Genomic DNA, 14375 nt, shown 5'->3' with positions numbered 1-14375 from the left:
CACCCCTCTTGTTTAATAAGTTTATTAAATGGTTAAAAGTGTTTGGATAAAATGTGAATCATTTTCACCTTCTTTGCGAGCTCAAAGCTTGTTCTTCAGCCCAACCACCAGATTCTGAAATATCTAATATTGAATCAATAAAGCATCAGTGCAGATTAAGCAAGCAGGAATTCTCAGTCATCTGAATTGTTATCCTACCAGCAAATAGAGTTAAATAGGGGGTAGGGGGGTGAGGCATGAAGAAGCAATTTAAAATCTATACATGTAACCCTAAGAAACAAGAGTTTGAGCCACAAAGGAAAGCTGCTGCAAAATGGAATGTGGTGGAGAGATGTAATGCTATGAAGCCCAAACTGGTTATTTTAATTCTGAGCTGACATTTCAATCTTTTTAATTCAAATTGTGGGTTTTAATTTGTTAACTCATTTGGACAGTTTTAAATTATTGCTTTTGGAGATGGGGCTAGAAAAGACATATTCCACCGCTGGTAGTAACCGCAGGTGGTACCAGTGAGTAGTACTTACTTTATTCCTTCATTAGGGATTTATGGTCCAAAGATATCAAATGTTTTAATGTCTCCTTTAAAGGGGATATGGAAACATAATGAATTAAAATAAAAGGAGGCAGTTAGGGCTATTTTGTACAAAGGAAACAAAACAGTTTCAGCTCAGCCATCTACTGCGGGAACAGATGCTATGTCATAAACTCCTTTTGTTTTGGATAGTTTTACAGGGATGACATCTGTTTGACAAGGGAATTTTGGTGCTACAGTGGTGTCAAAATCAGTTCTTTCAGAAACATTCTAGAATCAGTTATGCTTTCTGGGGTATAATTTAATGAAACATTATGGTAAAACATTTTACTCTGCAGTTGTTTCTAACTTTAATTCTGAGGAAATCTAAAAAGGAAAGTCACCCCAATATGTTTTATTTCCCATAAACGCTATGTACCACAATTGAGACATTTAAAGGATATCAATTTAAGTGAGCTGATGCAAGGAAGCACAGCTTATTACACTTTATCCCTAATTCTCCGGATGTGGCATCCGCCTTTTCATGGAACTCTAATTAAATCTTTTGATTCTAATATTCCTATTAGCAGAAACTCGGCCGACTGGCACCTAACTGGTACATAAAAAGAGCCTGTGTTGTTTTTTTTTAAATAATGCAGATGAAATCTGGCAGTCACACTTGGATAAGAATAAGATCACAGCAGGAAGCCTCAGTTAAAGTTTGAGGTGGGGGCCTACCATCTGCAAAAGCTCCGTTCTCAGTGGGTCAACCGGTGCCGAGAGAGGGAGGAGGCTTTCCTTCCGCGCTGCAGCTTCCCTGGCTTGCTGGCGTGTTACCTCAGGGTTTCTGCTGTACCTGGCTCTTACAGGACAGCGTGAATTTCAGAGTACATCTACCTACAGTTGAAGCTGAGTACTTCCTAACAATATTCACTTAGTACTCAAGAGATAAGAGATAAGATTCACTCACATAGTATAAAAACAGAGCAGAAGAGACGCAGCCTTAGTCCTGAAAATAACTCACATGACAACAAAGGGCATTTTTTTTCACTTCGTACACTAGTCAATCTCATCTATATATACATTAAAAAAAAATGCACAGATACCTTCCTGAACACATTTTCCATCAGTTTTATCACTGGAAATTCTGGACTCATTAGAAGTTGCTATTGACAAGGTATCTGGAAGACTGTGTTGCTCCCTCTCATGGTTCCTCAGTTGACTCTAAAAAATTGAGAGAAATTAATATGTAGTTTTCAATAAACACAGTTGCACAGTTATTAGGAGGCTACAGAAAGGAGTGAACTGCTTTCATTACCAGTATTTAAAAACCAAATGCACTAAAAGATAACTTGACACATTTGACAACTTACAGGAAGAAATACACTAGCGAAAACACAATCTTATCAAAAAGGCAAGTTAGTTCCTCTTTCCACGGTCTCTGAAAGGAAGCCACTGCTGTCTTAGGGGCGCTTGTGCAGAGTGTGTGTGCGCTTCCTGAACCACTGCTGAGTCCAGAGGAGGAACAAGCAGAGTCTTCAGAGTAACTCAATACCTTCATGAAAATCAATCCAATCAGTTAACTTTTGCACTTCTGCCTTTAAATATCAACTAAATGTGTAAAAGAGACTTCACTGAACTGTGACTCCAAGGACCTCTTCCTCCTCATCCCCACCCCCATGAATCAAGTGTATCAGCAGAAGAAACTGGTACTTGCCTCTGCAGCGCATCTGTATGGGCTGCTTGTCCAATGGCCAGAGGCCACTTCAGAATTACATGAGAGCAATCCAAGTGAGAGTAACTATCTCTGACTCAGAGGCTCTTTTTAAAACTCTTGATTACCTATTAATTACCAGTGGACCTGGACCCCAAGACTGGCTAATACAAGAGCAAAATTCTACACCTCAGTTACCCCTTTAGGGATACATTCCCTGCCCCACCCCCTCACCAGTCAACTGGCACACTGAAGAAAAGTTCTAAACCAGTGATTCGGTGGATGCAAATTTCCTTTACAAAAACAGTACTTCATACTGGTTGCTGGTTTTAGGTGGCACATAAAATGAAAATCAGTCAAGGTAATCCTTGAAAGTCCTGTAAACTTCCCATAAAATATAACACACATGGCTCTGTTTCCACTGCACTATCTTTCATTATATCTCATACAGTCCATTTCTCCCTGTGCAATGGTATAAATCACCCTTGGCTTGTCGTGTGGCAGCTGAAGTGAATGACTTGCATTTAGGGGCCACGTAAGATTAAAAATAGGCATTTTTTTGCATTGATGACATAAGGCTAAATGTGAGTCAGATGTGTGTACAATGTCCCTCCACAGTACATCCCCTTGCAATTTCCCTGCACTTTAAAATCAACACAATTTTAAAAAGATATACACATGAAAACACTAAAGCAATAAACACAGGATCTGTTAAAGACGGGGCATGCGGGGAAAAAGAATCCTATGCCAGACATCCTGACGACCCAGATTCCAGTCCCAACTTTAACATTAATTAATAGGCATGCCCTGGGCACATTACCAAACTATTCTGGGCCTCAGTTTCCCTATCTATAAAATGAGGTGGGTGGACTGTACCTAGAAAGCTCCCTCTTTGCTCTAAAACTCTACGGCTTTCTGAAGGACTTCATGAGCCCATGCTTACCTTATAATGGAAGGAGTCTTCACACTGCTTGCACTGGTATATTCTTGTTTTGCAGTGGTTGATCATGTGGCTCTCCAGGTCTTTGCTGTTGTCGGCAATGTGCTCACAGATGGGACACTGGTAGGGCTGTCTCTGCCGATGGACTCGCAGGTGCTGCTTGATGTAACCCTTGTTACCGCTGCTGTAGTGACAAAGCCGGCAGCGGTAGGGCCGCTCGGCGTTAGGGATGTACTCCACCACACTGCTTCCCGACAAACTCGCATCGCTGTTGGGTTGGCATTGGGCGTTATCCTGCAACTCTTTCAAAATGTCATCATCGGAAGCATTTTGGTCTGTCCTTTCCCGTAACTTTTCAATCACAGTGAGTAGGGACATGCTGATGCCCGTCTTAACCTGCCCGTCTGCCAGCTCCTGCCTACCCTCTGGGAGTGCTACTAAGGTAGAGTTGCTTTGGTTGAAACTAGCTAACCCCTCAGGAGAGTTTTTCAGTGGGGACATCATTTTAGAATATGCTGCCACTGCCCCGTCTACTTGCCTTTGTCCGGTGTCCGGGTCTAAAAGGTTTATGTTTCCATAGTGCCCAAGGTTGGTTCGTGTTAGTTCTGCAGCTCTTATGGGCATTGTAACCAGGGCTTCCGCAGCTAAGGAGTGTAGTCTAAGAGACTCAGAATTTGTCCTTCTTCGGCCTGGTGGAGCATTCTCATCAGTAGCCAGTCCTTTGTTTATTAGCTCGCTGTCTTTCTTCTCTGAGTTGCCCCAGCCTATGATCAGCCCCCCGATATCAACAGTGCATTTATCAGCGTGATAGACTTCACCTCTTCCTTCACACACGAGCTTGGCTTCTGCTGGGCTCAGGCTTTTCCCCTCCTCGATTTCGGCGTTCATGAGGAAATGTTTCTGTGAAAGCGTTTCTTCGGCACTTGGCAGACGCTCCACTATCACATTAACATGGCCTTTTTTATTTGGGCTGCTGCTGATGATTTTCTGTGCTGATGAAAGCAGGCTGTCACCAACCAGGCTCTCCTCGGCATCAGAAATCACCTCAAGCATTTCTTCCTCATTAGGGTCAAGGGTAACTGACTGACTGAGATGAACCCCGCCTTCTGCACTCTGCTCCAAAGGAGAGGAAGACGACAATGGCTCTGAGCTGCAAATCTGCACCTGCACTGACGGCCCATTGTGGATACTCAGTTCGTTGTCTCCGATGGCAATGACTACTGCGTGGACACCGCTGGGTGCAGCAGCCACTGAAGAGTCCAGTAGGCCTAGGGGCTCGTTCTCATTTTCAAAGATTGGATAGGAGCAGTCGACCTCCCCGGCATGTTTCCAAGCATGTGTTTTCAACATTCTCTGCTGCCCACAAGTGTAACTACAAAACAAGCATCGATACATGCCATACTGTTCATAGGCATACCATTTCCTCTTACCTATTTCTGCCACGGACGCTGTTTGGACAGTATGAGTCTGTAGGTTGTCCACACTTGCTGGGATGTCAGGAATGGTTTCATTCTTTCTTTCTGAGGTTTGGTGACACAAGGGGTTGGTGGGGCTTATGCACTGTTGGGCTTTGGATTGAGTGTGGCTGTTGGCATCATTTTCATGGTCATTTACCACGTGAGCTTCAAGTTCCTCTTGGCTTTTTGATGTAATATGGCACTCTGCGCACATTAATATCACTTCATTCTGCTGACCGTGCTGCTTGATATGATCTTTTAACACAGAAAAAGATGATGACAGAAACTTACAAAGGCTACACTGGTAAGACATAGCCTTCCCATCACTCTGGGCAGGAGAGTCAGGGGTAAAATGTATTTGAGACATCTCAGCCCTTCTAATATCAGTAGCAGGTGACTGGGTTACTTTAGCTGGAATCTCACAAGATTCTTGACTTTCAAGAAGAGAGTGTGCTGCAGCACTAGAACGTGGCCGTTTTTTGCCAATTAAAAGACATTTTTGTGACTTTTCATGTTCCACTATCTTGCTTAACTTCTGGATAACATGGATTAATGGATCTGTTTTAGCTTTTCTTTGTTCATCAATTTCCAGTGATGAACTGATGACAGTTTTGGCAGTCAACATAGCTTCCTGTTCCCCAATATCTGACACCAACATGGCAACACTGCTGCCTTCTTCCATATCTAAAAAAACAGAATATATGACAGAAACACCAGGTTACAGGATCATTTAGGCATATAATTCAGGAAATCTAAACTACTCTTAGGAGTTTAAGCTGATCTAAGTATTTTCTAACCTGGGAGCTCCATACTGATATACTTGGCCATCCTCAGTAGAGACTTAAATTGCTTAGAAATTTTCTTTGGAGTGTTGTCCCCTATTGAGACGGATGATCAAGGTCTTTCAATCCTTCATTTCTTTCTTTGTAAATGAGTTAACGACATCTCCTTTTTTCTTGACTTTCTTTCCCCTAAACATCTAGTTGGACCTAATCAGTACTCCTTTTGTACAATGCCAGAAAAAAAAAAGACTGCTATTCCATTATTAAAGGGCTACAGTCATTCTCAGGGCATATGCAACCACCTCAAGTATTATGAAACACCATTCTGTAAATTCAACACATGAATGATGCAATTCTCAGGACACAATTTCTTACACCAAGTATAACTGTGATTTATTACTAAAACCATAAACTTTTTTTGCCTCCCCAGATCTTTACAACTGTGAAAGTATGGGCATGTAACTTTATGTAAAGGGCTTAGAGAATTTTGAGAAGTATTATACAATTGAAACTAAATAAAAGCAATGATCCAGTTCCTCCTTTTATTTATTTTCCTGAAGATAAACCACAAACTACGCTGTGGTTTTTTTAGAGGTCATATTAGTGGTCAACTATTACTCATACACACACACACTCAGATACATATACATTATATATATGGTTTTTTTCTGAAAGGGAAAGGGGCAGCAGAGAAGGCAAAAATTGATATCCCAGTTGTGTTTTAGACCTAAAAAAGCACAGAGGCCTTAAAAGGGGTTATCTGTAGGTTCAAGTAATGTGTCATGGCCAAGGAAGGCATTCAACATGAAATGCTTTATCTTTTAGCCTAAATCTTGAATACTTTATTTTCTGGCAGAACTTTCAAGCATTTCCTTTGGCTTAAAGTGAGATTAACTTGTTGACTTGGAACACATTTTTAAGTTTAGGCTTTTTTCCAGCACCAAGTTTTGTTTTTCCACATTTTAGGTGCATTCTGGAATCTTACTCACAACATTCAGTAAATGCCAGCAAAATTACAAGAACTAGCTACAGGGCCAAAGATCATATTCTTAAACCTCCGTACAGGCTCTGAATTCATTTCGGAAGGTGAAGCAAGGCTCCTCTTCCTGCAGGTGGCTGAATCAACTTTTAGGGGCCCATTAGCTGCTGCCAAGATGGTACCTGAATTCCTATAAGACCTCACCAGTCCTCTGAGCAGTTTCAGGCCCTTTCCTCCCCCATCAGCTGACAGCAGTTATGGCTTTCCTGCTCTTATTTTCTACTCTTTGTGGCACACTAACTTTCTTTTTTTTTTTTTTTACACACCAACTTTCTAAAGCCAGATCCATATCATGCAAAAAGGCAAGCATTCTACTCTGTTTCTTTAGTACCACTTCTCCCCTCCGTCCTGACACTCTGCCTTGCACGATGGGGTTTTTCTCTCTCCTACTTCTAGCTGCACTCCCAGCAGGGTATGCATTCCACAGCCATTACAGCAAAGACAGCTATGCCAGCTCCCCAAGGCCAGTGGCCCTTGGGTCACTGTCCCCCTAAACAATCTGAGAGCATTACCTCTCAAAAGACTATTTCCCTTATATTTCTCTCAAGCAGGAAGAACAGGGATGTTTTTAAATCTCTACAGTCAATCTTAAGTCACTAAAGAAGGGACCATTGGGAGAACAATTTGTTTCTTTAGAAAAATCCTTTGTGGCTTCACAGTGAAAATCAAAGTGTTAGTCGCTCAGTCGTGTCCAGCGTTTTTGTGACCCCCATGGACTGCAGCCCACCAGGCTCCTCTGTCCATGGGATTCTCAAGGCAAGAATATTGGAATGGGTTGCCATGCCCTCCTCCAGGGGAATCTTCCCCACCCAGGGCTCGAACCTGAATCTTGTCTCCTGCATTGGCAGGTGGGTTCTTCACACTAGCACCACCCGGGAAGCCTGCGCTGCCTGACAGGTCCACATGTGTAGGCCAGGGGAGCTTTGGCTCTTCAAGTGATTGCTGATTCCCTCTAGGGTCATTCACTTACGGTTTTATTTCTTTCAGTTCAATTGATTAATGCAAATTTCTTAAATAATAGTTACTAGGACTCCTTGAACATTCCATTTCTTACATAAGATTTGGTGCCCTACTACAGATGGAAGGTCTCCTTCCCAAGAAATGAGACAGCTACGTAGGCTGATTGATAATCTGGAGGTTAACAAGTGAATATTTGCTCACAGACTCTGCACACCCACAGGGTTACAAAGGTGACTCATATTATCCTTGTACTATTTAATGACATAATAGGAGGGAGACAGAGCAGTGCAAATTGCTCCCTGAGGATATTTCAGCATGTACCTTAAAAGAAAGTGAAATGAAGAAGAGGAGGAGCTCATCTCATCGCAAGAAAAAGACTAATACAAAAGAATCTGACAAAACATTCAGATTTTAAAGCTGTGTCTGCTCAGGCATTAAGAGCTAATGGAACTTTGCAGCAGATGCTCCAATTTTCCCTGAACATTTATGCAAGTATCTCATTTTAGAGACTGCATACATTTGGGGATAAGTACAGAAATGGCACCTATAAAACAGATATCACAACATAAAATACATCAGGAAACACCTGAAAAACCAGTTTGGGTCCACATGGCAAAGTCGATGCACAAGTCTCATTATAACAAAAGCCTCTGTTAAAAAAGGTTAGATAAACAGCTCATAATAAAGTATACTAAGAGAGGAAGTTAAGTTGAATACTGGCCAACTCCTAAAATTTTCACAAAAATTTCACTTAGGCCACCAATGTGCATGTGCATTTGAGATCACATGTCCTAAGATAAAATCTGCATAATAAAGGAGATAAAAATAAGGACGACAAATACAATCCCAGTGGCTCAAGAATGCTGACAACCTGGATTAAGATAATCTGCATACTATCCATGGCCTCCAAGAGATCAAGGTAAATGCAACTTTAAAAAAACATCACCAAGGGTGGAGGGGTCGGGGCGCTCAGAGAGGTGACAAATCAAGCCAGAACAGCAAATTTCCTAACTGCAATGATGAGTACCCTGGAATTCATTATATTATTCTTTCTACATGTGTAAACTTCAAAGAATTTTAAAAGTTATGCACAAGGCATCAAGCTAGGTATCAAGAAAAAAGGGAAAAAATTTTACTCACACAGTTTAAAACTGAGTTGAGTGGGAAAGACTCACATACTTAGAAGTTAAAAAGAATTAACCACTTTTAAATAACCCAGCAGTACCCAATGTGAGAAGGTCAGTTTTCATTCCCATCCCAAAGAAAGTTCAAACTACTGTACAACTGTGCTCATTTCACATGTTAGCAAAGCTATGTTAAAAATCCTTCAAGACAGGCTTCAGCAGTAGGTGTACAAGCTGGGTTGAAAAAAGGCAGAGGAACAGGAGATCAAATTGCCAGCATTCCCTGAATCTGGAGAAAGCAAGAGAATTCCAGAGAAACATCTACTTTTGCCTCACTGACTACAGTAAAGCCTTTAACTGTGTGGATCACGACAAACTGAAAAACTCTTAGAGATGGGAGTACCAGACCACCCTACCTGTCTCCTGAGAAACCTGTATGTGGGTCAATAAGCAACATTTAGAACTACACATGGAGTAACTGTTCAAAATTGGGAAAGCAATACAAGACTGTATATTGTCACCCTGCTTATTTAACATCTATTCAGAATATATTATGCGAAATACTGGGCTGGATGAATCACAAGCTGGAATTAAGACTGCTGGGAAAAATACCAAAAACCTCAAGATATGTAGATGATAGCACTCTAATGGCAGAGAGTAAAGAATTAGAGAGCCTCTTGATGAGGGAGAATGAAGAGAGTGACAAAGCTGGCCTGAAACTTAACATTCAAAACACTAAGATCATGGTATCCAGTCCCAATCACTTCACAGTAAACAGAAGGGGAAAAGTGGAAGCAGTGACTGATTTTATTTTCCTGGGCCACAAAATCACTATGGACAGTGACCACAGCCATGAAGTTAAAAGACGCTTGCTCCTTGAAAGGAAAAGCTATGACAAACCTAGACAGTGTATTAAAAAGCAGAGGTCTGTATAGTCAAAGCTGTGCTTTTTCCAGTGGTCATGTATGGATGTGAGAGTTGGAGCATAAAGAAAGCTGCATGCTGAAGAATTGATGCTTTTGAACTGTGGTGTTGGAGAAGACTCTTGAGAGTCCCTTGGACTGCAAGGAGATCCAACCAGTCCATCCTAAAGGAGACCAGTCCCGAATATTCATTAGAAGGACTGGAGCTGAAGCTCCAATACTTTGGCCACCTGATGTAAGGAGCCGATTCATTGGAAAAGACCCTGATGCTGGGAAAGATTGAAGGCAAAAAGAGAAGGAGGTGGCAGAGCATGAGATGGTTAGATAGCATCACCAACTCAATGGACATGAATCTGAGCAAATTCCAGGAGACAGTGGAGGACGAGGAGCCTGGCGTGCTGTAGTCCATGGGGTCGCAAAGAGTCAGACATGACTTTAGTGATTGAACAACAATCACCCAAGGCGAAATAGTTAGAAGGCAACAGCCTATGGCCAAATCCTAACAGACTGAACTCATTTCGGTCAGGAAGGGAAACAAAGGCTCCCTGAAGAGGTAAGATGCATACTGCATTCTGACAGAAGAGCCTTCTGGATGTCACCCATCTGCCCCTGTGGGCTCACTGACTGATTCTCCACTCTGCTCTCTATTCCAGGAGGAATTACATCATTAGGCTCCCATGCCCTCTGGCTGAGTTATGCCAACGGGGAGCCATAAGAGGAAATCAGGAGGAGGCAGCAAAGGGAGATCAAAACATTCATTTTTTTGGTTCCCTCCCTCAAGGTCACCTTTAACTGGCTGTGATCCTCAACAGAAGGCTATTATCTCCAGGCAGGCTGTTCTACAGGACTCTCTTTTCTCCTGATGCTGCTAGCTCCAGATAACTGAATGATTCCTGGGGCTTGACTATATAGGTCCTCCATCTTTATAAGTATCTTTTAAAATACATCCTCCCTGAATTGTCCTAATCTGAGTGTGCCTGCCATTTGCTTTCTTGGAATTTGGTGACAAGAAAGCAACCATAACATCAGTAGATTTTCAGAAGACAGAATAAGCATGCTATCTAGAGATTAGAGAAAAGACCAGTATGGCTGAACAGTAAGGTTTACTAGGATGAGCAAACTACTACTACAGGCACAGCAAAACAGGGTGTTTCTCATTTGAAATCTTTAGACATAACATTCGACCAAATATATCAAACTGTATAAGTAAATAAATGTTGTATCCCAAACCAGAAATGTTCTACAACCTTCTCCACTTTCCTAAACAATAGACTCCCACAGGCAAAAGCTTGTAATTAATGTCTTTCCCAAGAAAAGAGCCAACTTATATCAGCTGTCTTTATTTCCTTACAATTTGCTATTTGGCTTATTTGTACATCTAATTAGTTCCTTTTACTTATAGCAGTATGGTTATCATAAGTAAAATCAAGTTGAACAATTCATGTGGGCCTGGGTGGGACTGGATAAAAGCTGTAATTTTCTGTGGAAGAAAAGGCAGTTCAGTATGTTATATAAAGCATCTTTTCTTTCAGACTAAGATTGTTCTTCCAATTAGAAAAAAAATTGTGTTATAGAAGTAATGGTCAATTCCTCATTTTTCCACACTATTGTAATTCTGAAAGAGAATAATATTTATTTTGCTCTAGCCAAAAGGTGGCAGGGGGCATAGCTCATGGGTTCCTCTCCTAGAGGAACCTCAGTTGTGTGACCTTAGGCAAGTCACTGTTTCCAAGCGTTTTACATTCTGCAGCTGTAAAACTCCAGAGTTGTGCTGGACAAATTTTCATGTTTCTGGGCTTTAAACTGAAAAGTTACTTTGAAAATGCTTACATGTTATTTGTAGATTTAACTTACTAATGCCTCTAACATACTTGAGTTAAAATCTCCTTAGCTTAATGTAATTAACTGCCCACCAAGAAAAAAAAATGACTGTAAATATTAAAGTATGTCTAATATTCCTTAGCTGGCATCTAGCCTGGGAGAATATTCAAAGTTGGCAGCTGCAATTAAGACATAAGGCGAAACTAATGTTAACCAATATTCAGATTTAACATTCACTGAGCACCTATAAAATGCCAAGCAGTGTGCTGGAGACTACCAAAGTAAGTAAGAGGGAATCTGTGCCCTTGAGGTGCTCATAGACCAGAGAACAGTGCCAGTACAGATTCTTGTATTACTAATGTACCTGGGAATAGTGGCCTCTTTACTTGCAGATGAGGAAACTGAGGCTCACAGATGTAAAGTAATAGCTAGCTTAAGAATTAGAATACAGGTCTATCTTATTCTAAATCCATCGTTTCTCAGTTCAGTCGCTCAGTCTTGCCTGACTCTTTGCGACCCATGGACTGCAGCACGCCAGGCCTCTCAACATACCAATTTTCCTCTTAATTCTCAGCGTGAACAAAAAAATGTACAAAGTATAAATATTGAAAAGAGCAATAGCCCCTTACAGCTAGGCAGTATCAAACATGTATGTTTGAGCTTCATTAAGTCTCTGGGACAGGTTACCTGGGTGTTACATAATTCTACAAATAAGGAAACACTCAGTGCAGTTTAAGTGACTTACCCAAGGTTACATGGCTGTTAAGTGGCAGAGCCAGTGTCTTTCAAATCAATTCCTGAAATTAATACAGTCCCTTGGATCAATCTTCAAAATCCAGCTGTAGCCAAGAATGAAAGTATATAGTATCAAACATTTCTCTTTCTTGGTGAAACCAAGTAGTAGTTCTTTTTTTTTGTGGGGGAGGACAGTGAAAAATTACCCAATATTTCATGTAAAGAAATTCAGAGGAATGTTCATTGAACCCAATTATGTGATGCAAATTTACAAAATTTACCTAACAAGCAGACTTCAGGATTTGGCACAAGTTGGAAAAAAACAGCTGTGGCAATTTCTCCAATAATCGTATATTTCATATTTTAGCTCAAAATTTATCTAATTGACTCAAAATACTATTGGCTTTACTGATATAACTTTCTAATGAATAAAAAGCAGTAAGTTGTACACTGCCATTTTAATCTTAATCAAAAATACAGTCTAAATGGTTGATTCTGCAAACTTCGAATAGTTCTACAACTGAAAGGCAGCATGAACTGATAAGTCACAGTCGACTGTACTACGTATATCATCTAAGGCACTTTCTTGCCCCGGTCCTACATTTCTTTGCTATTTCTTATACTAGCCAGAATGAATTTAAAAGATCAAAGAATAGTATTCATTTCACCTATAATGCAACTTTATCGACTATGGTTAAGTAAACCGTTCATTGCCAGGGCAAAAAGCACATATTTGGCTCTCCCCTGAAATTAATTTTAAACGAGTTAGTGGGGTAAAGGAACGCAGGACCAGACTTTCTCTTTTAATCAATACTACAACCCATACACTGAGTCACAGCAAAGAAAGTACAGACTGAAAGAGGTGATAAATCCAGTAATTGCCGGATAAGAGAGATGCAGACCGAAAGCAAATTACAGCCCACTGCGGTAACTAAAAAGATCGCCTGCGGGTTGGGATGGTGACCTCGGCCTAATTAATCATCCAGGCCTTCCACACACAAACTGTTCACTCCGGATGCCCCCAGGTCGTAACGGTGGGGAGCTTTTCCCAGTGATTTCAGTGACTGATCATTAGAGAGACCACTTACTTCATCGAAGTGGTTCGAAATAGGTGCAGAGACAAGAATTGCTTTACCACTAGCTCCTCCTACATCAAGCAGTGGCTGAAGGGCAGGGGCGATAGATAGGGATTGAGAAAAGTAATCAAGAGACGTGGGGAAGACACCGTTTTCGCTTCATCCCGCCTAGGCGAAGCGGTTTCACCTGTGCAAAGGGAAGGACGCGACGGCCGGCGAGCCTGCTTGCGGGCCAGGCTGGTGAGAGTTAAGCCGGGAGCAGCAGGTTCCCCCCACCCGCAGCTGCAGGGCAAGCCTGGGGCCTCCACAGCCCTTGCTGTGGACGGGACAAAGGATTGAAAAAGGACACGAAACTTGGGGCATGTGGCGAGCACCGGGAGTGTCGACAGGCTGAGCAGGAAGCCGGCGCCGGTAGAGGCCTGAGGGGAGGACGCACATGGCCGGCGGTGGCGCTAACAGCGGGCGGAGGGACGGCCCGGGGACGCGGTACCTGCGGTCGGGCGGCGGCTGCTGCTTCCGCGAGCCTCCTTTGCCGGCCAGGAGCCGGCCGTGCCCTCGCCCTCGTCCTCGCCCAACTCTCTCACGGCTCTTTTCCCTCTTTTACGCCGCTTTCCCCATCCTCATCAGGAGCTCCAAAATGGCGGCGCTGGGGACGGATCACGTGAGCTGCGGGTAGGTCAGGTGACCCGAGTGGCGGGCGGCGAGGGCGGGGCGATGCTCAGGCCCCGCCCATGGGCATCCCGGGTCCTGGGGCTGGGCGGGCGCGAAGGCGATGCCACTCCCTCTCATTGCCATCCCGGCTTTTGGATGGGTTTAAGGCGCGAGTTGTCGGACTCCTAAGGTACCATGGCGAGGCCTTGTCAGCGGTCTTTGGTTCTTGAAGTCAGTAACTCGTCACTTTGGAGTCTCCACACGTCGCCCAAACCCTCTGTGGGCTGTCTTTATCACCCCATCCTCTCCCTCACTGGCTTTCAGCAGTGGGCCTTGACATTCTTTCAGCCCTATCCTTCTGAGTTTGCTACTGCTTTTGGCTGGGCTATACTTTTTTGTGGTGTTCTTGGCTAAAATGTAGAGGTCATACCTAGGTGCATGGCTGGACTTGAGGTGTGCCTGGTGAGGAGTAGAGCTGGCCCTGGGAAATCTATTTGCTGGTCAGACTGAAGATTTTCAGGAAAATTCCTGGGCTTGTAGGACCAGACTTGGTAGCTTGCTTGACCAGTAGCACAACTGCAGTCCTCTGAGGGCAACATAGTGTTGGTCATTTGGATCTGTCTTATGGCATACACACCAGCT

At 42.7% G+C, this 14375-nt stretch overlaps 1 protein-coding gene across 3 annotated transcripts in view; it reads right to left on the bottom strand.

Moving 5' to 3' along the window:
* The window catches only part of ZNF507 (zinc finger protein 507), a 42983-nt gene extending 29241 nt beyond the window's left edge, over positions 1 to 13742 (bottom strand). For 2 of the 3 annotated variants that reach the window (XR_011561527.1, XM_019979518.2), the window contains exons 1-4: positions 13573 to 13742; positions 12017 to 12110; positions 3169 to 5306; positions 1618 to 1735 (exon numbers count right to left, since the gene is read on the bottom strand). Coding sequence is in view for 2 of the 3 variants with exons in the window: in XM_019979518.2 (XP_019835077.2) it covers positions 1618 to 1735; positions 3169 to 5304 (2254 nt within the window). In the remaining variant the exon portion in view is untranslated. The remainder of the gene's footprint in view (positions 1 to 1617; positions 1736 to 3168; positions 5307 to 12016; positions 12111 to 13572) is intronic. The other variant, XM_019979519.2, reaches the window with a different exon arrangement.
* Between the last annotated feature and the right edge of the window lie 633 nt (positions 13743 to 14375).

Source organism: Bos indicus, chromosome 18, assembly GCF_029378745.1.
Source record: "Bos indicus isolate NIAB-ARS_2022 breed Sahiwal x Tharparkar chromosome 18, NIAB-ARS_B.indTharparkar_mat_pri_1.0, whole genome shotgun sequence".
Lineage (NCBI taxonomy): Eukaryota > Metazoa > Chordata > Mammalia > Artiodactyla > Bovidae > Bos > Bos indicus.
This window is presented reverse-complemented; position numbering and strand designations above follow the sequence as displayed.